Consider the following 7,638-nt stretch of genomic DNA (forward strand, 5'->3'; position numbering starts at 1 on the left):
AGTTGGCCGAGGCTGGAAAATTTTATACATATCTTGGGATACATATGCAGAAATGCCGATACATGTATCTGCCCACTGCGCTCCTCTCCGAGCCGCTGCGAGGTGTCACTCTGAAGCCGCTGAACAGAAGACATCCCTACCATCTTACACTCAGCACTGAATCCAATCGGGATGAGTCATGCAACTGATTGTCTTCTCGTCTCGGTCTCCTGCACGCCTGCAAACTGTACGAACCGCGGCTCCCTTTATTCGCTGACTTTCCGTGAACGCTTCTCTGGCTGCATATCCAACACGGATTTGCCCATCATGTGACATAAGTCCACCCACTGGAGAGCGACCAACGAGGTTCCCATAGGCTGGACAATCCTCCATATGTGAAGACTTAGTCAGACCGGCATCCCCACGTCGCACATCTGGCGTGGGGAGCATATGTATGGTGTCACGTTTTTGGCAGTGGCGCTGCACGTGCGCGTGGCTTTCGGAGGCTTTGGCCTATCCGACGCCAACGCGATGCGCTTCGAGTTGCTTTTCCATTTAATTTTGATTCCAAGGAACCAAATTCCCACACTGTCTTAAATTCATTTCAGCTCGTCCGACGCCTTCAATCATAGGTGTTCAACAGAGCAGCGGTGCTGATAACGTTCTTGGGGTCTTTGCAGGCAATCTGTGATTCGCCGGATATTGGCGGCGAATCAAGAACATCGACGCAAGCCAAGGACCCAAGGCACGATAATCTTGCACTAGTACCTTTGTATTAAATACTGGCAAGCCCGCCGCGACATGCTTCTCCTCACCATTCCTACAAATACCTTTCGGCGAGGGCAGCGTGGGGTTTAAAACCACTCTGTGAGAGATCACAGCTCCCATTGGAGTACAATTGAGTGAAGAATTGGCATTTGGCCACAAGCATCGTGCCACGGCTTTGAGCACTCTCTGATCCTTCCAAGGTTCTGACCAAGCTCCGAGCCATCCACCAATTCTTCGCACGCTGAGCCTTCGGTCCCAAGCTTTCCCAAGAATCCAGAAGACGTGACTTAGGCTTTGTAAGCTCAGCCAATTTTTCTTCCCCAACTCCTGGTGCTCTCTTCGCCTTTGACGATCGCCACTCACCACGATCACCCCCAGACGTCCGGCACACAACTTCAGATTGCACCTTCCCCACACGCTTGCGCATACCATCATTTAGACAGCCCATCGGGGCAGTTTAGGGAGCGGCGACTGGGCGCGACTCTACATACATGCCGCGCATTGCACGACCAGCTTTTCTACTTCGAGGTCCCGACCGCTATATCCTTCCCACATAGCCACACCATACACTCTTTTCCGCATCTTGGGGGCTTGAAATCACGCCGTCATGGCCTGGGATCACCTCTCCATCACCAAACCACACCTGGTGTACATCATTCTGGGTGGCTTCACAAGTCTGTTTATGCTGTGCTCCTCTATCATCAAGGAGCGTCTGTACATAGGCGAAGCCACTGTTGCTACGATCTGTGGCATCATCTTTGGGCCACATGCTGCTGACCTCATCAATCCGATTGAATGGGGCAATACGGACCTCATCACTCTAGAATTCTCCAGAATCGTCTTAGTCGTGCAATGTTTCGCCGTTGGAGTTGAATTACCCCGGGCGTACATGGAGAAGCACTGGAAATCGGTTTCGCTCCTTCTCATACCGGTCATGACCTTCGGGTGGCTCATCACGAGTTTGTTCATCTGGTGGATGTTTGGCTCCCATCTCAACTGGCTGGACTCCCTCTGTGTCGCTGCCTGCGTCACCGCTACTGACCCAGTCCTGGCCTCATCCGTTGTCGGAAAGGGCAAGTTCGCAAAGCGTGTTCCGAAGCATCTTCGAGATCTACTCTCGGCTGAGTCTGGTTGTAATGATGGCATGGCATTCCCGTTCATTTATCTTGCTATTTACCTCATTCGCTACCGCCCACACGTCAACGAGGTCGCTCTTCACTGGTTTTGCGTGTCCATTCTCTATGAATGTGTCTTTGGCGCTTTCTATGGAGTCATGATTGGCTATATCGCTCGCCGCGCTATTCGTTACGCGCACGAACGCGACCTCATCGATCGAGAGAGCTTCCTTGTATTCTACTTTGTTCTCGCGCTCTTCTGTGCTGGGTCAGGGAGTATTCTCGGAATGGACGATTTGTTGGTTGGATTCGCTTGTGGAGTTGGCTTTTCGAACGACGGGTGGTTCCTTGAGAAGACCGAGGAATCTCACGTTTCCAACGTCATCGACTTGTTGATCAATTTGGCATTTTTTGTCTATTTCGGCACCATTATTCCCTGGGAGCAGTACAATGCCCCAGACATCATTGGAACCACTCCGTGGCGTCTTGTCGTCCTCGGAATTTTGGTCCTCTTATTCCGCCGCATTCCGATCATGTTGATGCTCAAGCCAATTCTACCGGATGTGAAGACTTGGCGCGAAGCTTTGTTTGCCGGGCACTTTGGGCCAATTGGCGTCGGTGGCATCTTTGTGGCAATCTTAGCAAGAGCAGAGTTAGAGACTGAGAGTACGACTCCGCTAGCCGAGTTACCGGAAGAGGGGTTTGAACATCTCAATATCATTGAACTCATTTGGCCAATAACGACTTTTTTGGTCATCTGCAGCATCATTGTTCACGGTAGTTCAATAGCGGTATTCACTCTCGGCAAGCACATCAACACTCTCACTATATCTCTATCGTATACGCAAGGACCCGAGGAGGGGCCGAGTTGGATGGAACGCCTTCCCCGAATACAGTCTCGGTCAAAATCTTCCATGTCTCTGCGACGTCCTTCGGAGTCGTCAATGGACGAGAAGACGGAACTATCTGGTCCGGGTCTACTTCCTCCAGTTGGTATTACAGGCCAGTTCCTCAAACGTCAAAAGGAAGAAGACACCTCCAGCCGAGCAAGCTCTATCCGCTCCTCCGCTCGACGCAGGAAGTGGGACGCTGGCCGAGGTCCTGGTGGACCTATCTCTCAATCTGCCATCGCGCCCGCCAGTGCCAGGTACTCTAACACGGAGCCAACAGAGGCTAACTCACCCATGCAAGATTCTGACACCCTAGCTGTACCCAGTGACGAATCTCCCGAGAGTTCTTTGGTGAAGGAAAAGGTGCAACGGCAGGGTTCTCAGGAGGACGAAGAGGAGATGTACCAGGAGGGCGACAAGACTGTCATCGAAGACGAAGAAGGCAACGTCTTGGGCATTAGGGAGAGCTGCAATGAAGAGTCCGAAAAGAAACGAAGCCAGCAAGACAAGGCCGAAGCTCGTCGGTTGATGACCGAGAACAATGTGCGCCATGGTGTTGCGCAAACCGAACATGGCGGAGCAATCGAGGAGGCGCCTAGCAAGGCCGTCGAAGCCATCAAGGAAGGTGTGGAACATCCAGGTCGCTTCCAACATATGCGTAAACGGATGGAGAGTTTCTCGGGCCGCGCCGGCCGTCGTGGAGAAGATGAAGAACCTACTCCACCGCCCAGAGCACATAAGCCGGTGCAAAAGCGCGGTCCAGCTCTTGCGTATCAGTTTGGTAACACCATCATCGTCGAGGACGAGGATGGAGAAGTTCTTAAGAAGTACGACATTCCAGCCCCTTCCAAAGACCGCCCTGGAATCGATCGTAAATCTTCCATGGCTGAAACTGGGGGTCGTGCCATGCAGAGCCTTCGCAAGATGGGTACTTATGTCGGAATTCCAAATCACCTCCAAGGCCCTGAAGAGTCGGGGCCATCAGGTACTTCAGGTGCGTCTCCAGATGCAAAGAAGAGGAAGCCAGCGTCAGGGGATGAGAAAGACGACGATGATGACCGTATTCGCTTCACTGTTACCGCTGGTGGGCGGAGAATGAGTAAAGCGGAGTTCATCCAACAGATGCAGAACCTGGATCCAAAGGCTCGAGCCAAGCTTGTTGAGGATAGCGATGTTCCTGAGGGCGTAAAGAGAGATGCGAGGCAAGATGCGAAGGACCACGTTGCCCGCAAACGAGCTGTTTCCTCCACCAAGATTCCTCCTGTTCTCGGCGAAGAGGGCGAAGCCCAGCTCCAAAAGATCGAGTCTCCAGACGCTAAAGAAGAGGGTAGAAAGTGTGGGCCTGAGGGAATGACATTGGTCGGCAGCGATGGAGAAGACATCCCGTTCCATTCCGTCCGAGACGACCTCGCTAATTATACCCTCGACCACTCTCACAAGTCTGAGACTGCAGCCCAGCGTCGTCGTCTCGCTGCTATTCAAGGGTCCTCATCCCCAGATCGAACTGCCATTCCTCCCAGTCACGCGCCAAAAAGTCACATGGACGAAGGGGAGACAGCGGCAGAACGAAAACGTCGCCTGGGTGCTCTCGGCATTGGCCAAGACGACTCTCCCGACTCCGAATCCGAAGAAGAGGAAGGTGGAGACCCGCTTGAGACTGGACGTGGAACACACCATGGCCACAGCCACGGCTCGCCGCAACGGAATAGAGAACAACAACCTCAGCCCCAAGGGGAAAGGCCAAGAGCGCCCGGTATCAGGTTCGCAGAGCAACCGCGTATCCCGACCAAGGACGAGCGAGCGGCTGCTGCAGCTGCGGAGCAAGAGGCAGCTAGTACGGCGGGGCCGAGTTCTGGACGACGGGGATTTGGCAAGCTGAGATGGGGCGATGTTAAGAAGTCTTAGATTGATTTTTATTTTCTTTGTCGATTTCCTTGCCTAGATATCTAGGTCATTTCCATCAGATAAGGTTTTCTTTCATCCGCCTTTTTCGGTCGTCTGGCATAGTGCTATGGCACTACTTTCTCAGAGTCTCCTTGTCCGGAGTCTGAGATTCGCATTTCAGCGTGCATATGGAGTGGAAGTAGTAGGTTTGGAACCTGGGAAGTTAGAACAAGTATTGATGATGATGAAAAATGGCATGGCGTGGCGATGGCGTACATGTAGACATAGGCGTATGTAGAGAGATGACTGCAGTGGAGGCATGATGGCATCGTAGTCGATAGGTTCGGCTGACATAGTAATGGCTTTAACACCGTGGCACTTTCCTGGAAATCGGAATCCTGTAACATGGATGCTTCGGCAGAATGCGAATCCAAGCTATCATGAGAAGAGGCTTCTCTGAGCATTCACCGTCGTTGGCACCTTGGTCGAAAAACTGCTATCATGTTGGCAGACAACTGAACCCATAGAAATTCACAATATTTGGCAGGGTTTCAATTCTTTCTGCTTACTTTGTTTATGTCGGACTTATTTGTGCAACGCTTTTCGTGAGAAATATTAATACTGAATGTCTTCCGCGTCTCTTCGAGTGGCACTGGCTGCCTACCTCCAAACACACCACCAAGGCCTGGCACACAACTCCCCAGTCATGAAGACTTCGCTCATCTCGATAGCGCTCCTAAATCTGAATCCGGTACTAACTGTAGATACTCGATATCATGTTAAGGTTTTGTAGCGATGTGAGAAGCATTCACTACAACTCGATCCTTCAACTCCGTCCCTAATATTGACAAGGCTCGTGCACTTCGTTGCGCGACAAGCGATGGAAATTCGGTAATACAAGACATCCACAGGGATTAGCGCTAACCCTAACACCTCGATATGGGCTCTGGTTGGTGGCGTCTTCGAGGATTGCGGGGTCATGCAAGTGCGTTCCTTCCTAGGTTCGTCCGTTTAAAGTAACTGCCTATGTAGGGAGGAGGTTGCGAGGTCCGAACAACTATTCAAATGTAGTTCAGAGCTTCAAGCTCGTAAGCGAAAATGGAAGATGGGGCCAAATCTGGAGCTGAAGCTACGGGTATTTAAGATGTGGTGTTATCCAAGTGTTGATACTTTCTTCCGTTAGATTCACACACTCCACACAAACGCTACACATCACACTCTCTTGCGCATAATTTCGGGAGAAACAGTGAACTGCAAAACTCTCCCTATCCTTTCTCATTACCTCTAGATAGTACCAGGTCTACCTAAATACCTCTAATCAACCTAGCCATGCCACTCATCGTCTCTGTTGTCCAGGACGAAGCCGACTTCGACGATATCTGCGCCATGGACTATGACGCCTGGCAAGTACCATACAACCCCCAACTCAAGCACTTTCGCCCCAACATCCCCAACCGTGAAGACGCTATTGTAGACCGGAGAGGTCGGACACGGAAAATCTTTCGGACACATGATCCGGAGAAGAAATGGTGGCTTAAGGTTGTGGATACAGAGGCGACGGCTGGGAAGCACGGTGGTGTAATTGGGACGGCGATTTGGGCAGTTAATGAGATGAAGGAGGAGAAGACAGAAGGTGGTGGCGAGGGAGGTGGAGGTACGGTAGCACATTGGCATCCGGAGGGGAGTGTGGAGAGGAAGTTCGCAGAGAGGTTCATTGATGGGTTGTGGGGTTTTCTAAGTGCGAGGGTTCCAAGGGCGCATATGGGTATGTGTGCGTAACAGCTCCAGTTAGGCAGGTTTCTAACATACCCCAGATCTCCTCTCTCTAGTCGTCGCCCAGGAACACCGACATCGCGGAGCAGGCCGCATGCTGATCCGCTGGGGAACGGCCAAAGCCGATGAACTCGGTATCGAGACGGTGATCAGCTCTTTGCCGTCTGCGAGAGGGGCGTATGAAAAATGTGGTTTTGGTCCTATTGAATTGATCCCACCAGATGTGGAGGTTGAGGATCCTAGTCCGAGGTGGAAGGAGTTGCAGAATGATGATTTAACTGGTTGGTTGATGTGGAGGCCCATCGGGAGGGACTTTATTGTGGGTGAGGATAAGGCACCTTGGATAAAGTAATGACTGTATGTTTAGTATGAGGGGAATGGAAATCGTGGACTAACATGCCTTGCGTTAACTTGGCTTGGTGTGTGACTTTTAACAGAACGTAGCGACTAGTTTGTAGCTTGTTCTAAGTATGAATGAAGGATGTCTGTGTAACAAGTAAATCTTATATATTACAATACCGAGTCGCAAAATTATAAGCTCGCAAGTTACTTACACACTTAAGTTGCTTACTTTTACTAAGACTACACTAAACTACTTTTTTTACACTAATACATTTCTAATAACACTACTTAGATATATTAAAAGAATATTAGATATAGCTTACACTTTAAGCTTTTAAATAAAATATAATACTTTTTAAGTAACATGCTATAGCTATGTATAAAGTCTTGTAAAAAATAATAAATTACTAATATACTAAATAGCTTTTATAAGCTAAGCCTATAGTAAACTTATAAAAGCTAGATAATAATAAAAAGTAAGTAATTATTAAGTATATACTTAAGCTAGATATATTAAGATTTTCTTTTTAGCTAGCAGCTATAGCTAATATAGCTAATTCTTTACACACTAAGTGTAAGGACGGAGCTCTGTACCACTACGCCAATACAACCAAAAAGGTGCGAATAATTAACCAACGTTAATTATTGCGTACAGAATAGTATATATACCCGTCGCACGTAAGCACCATCTCGGCCTTACACGTAAGCGCCATCCCGGCCTTACACTAAGTATAATCTAGGCTATATTAGTATAAACTAGCTTAGTATGTTTATTAAGTGTTATTTAAAGCTTAAAGTAAAATTTAAGTGTAAGTATAACTATAAAAGAGCTTTTTATAAGAATTCTAAAGTAATTTAAAGCTAGTTTAGCTGTAACGATCCTCATG

The 7,638-nt window shown here is 49.3% G+C and overlaps 3 protein-coding genes across 3 annotated transcripts; 2 read left to right on the plus strand and 1 right to left on the minus strand.

Moving 5' to 3' along the window:
* Positions 1-601: 601 nt before the first annotated feature.
* On the minus strand, positions 602-1,195 carry BDR25DRAFT_315881 (uncharacterized protein; the record flags this gene model as incomplete). The annotated part of the gene is made up of 2 exons (XM_033691558.1): positions 602-740; positions 810-1,195. 2 exons carry the CDS (start codon positions 1,193-1,195, stop codon positions 602-604), a joined length of 525 nt encoding a protein of 174 aa, XP_033545791.1.
* A 159-nt stretch (positions 1,196-1,354) lies between these two features.
* Positions 1,355-5,819, plus strand: BDR25DRAFT_357301 (uncharacterized protein; the record flags this gene model as incomplete). The annotated part of the gene is made up of 9 exons (XM_033695788.1): positions 1,355-4,642; positions 4,695-4,897; positions 4,954-4,977; positions 5,058-5,139; positions 5,164-5,227; positions 5,284-5,387; positions 5,430-5,527; positions 5,555-5,641; positions 5,684-5,819. 9 exons carry the CDS (start codon positions 1,355-1,357, stop codon positions 5,817-5,819), a joined length of 4,086 nt encoding a protein of 1,361 aa, XP_033545792.1.
* Positions 5,820-6,482: 663 nt separating this feature from the next.
* On the plus strand, positions 6,483-6,761 carry BDR25DRAFT_230843 (uncharacterized protein; the record flags this gene model as incomplete). Its single annotated transcript, XM_033685358.1, has 1 exon — positions 6,483-6,761. A coding segment is annotated over one exon (279 nt), but the record flags the coding sequence as incomplete, so codon positions are not given.
* Positions 6,762-7,638: the final 877 nt, after the last annotated feature.

The sequence above is a fragment of the Lindgomyces ingoldianus genome (assembly GCF_010093535.1).
Source record: "Lindgomyces ingoldianus strain ATCC 200398 unplaced genomic scaffold BDR25scaffold_23, whole genome shotgun sequence".
NCBI classification, from domain to species: domain Eukaryota; kingdom Fungi; phylum Ascomycota; class Dothideomycetes; order Pleosporales; family Lindgomycetaceae; genus Lindgomyces; species Lindgomyces ingoldianus.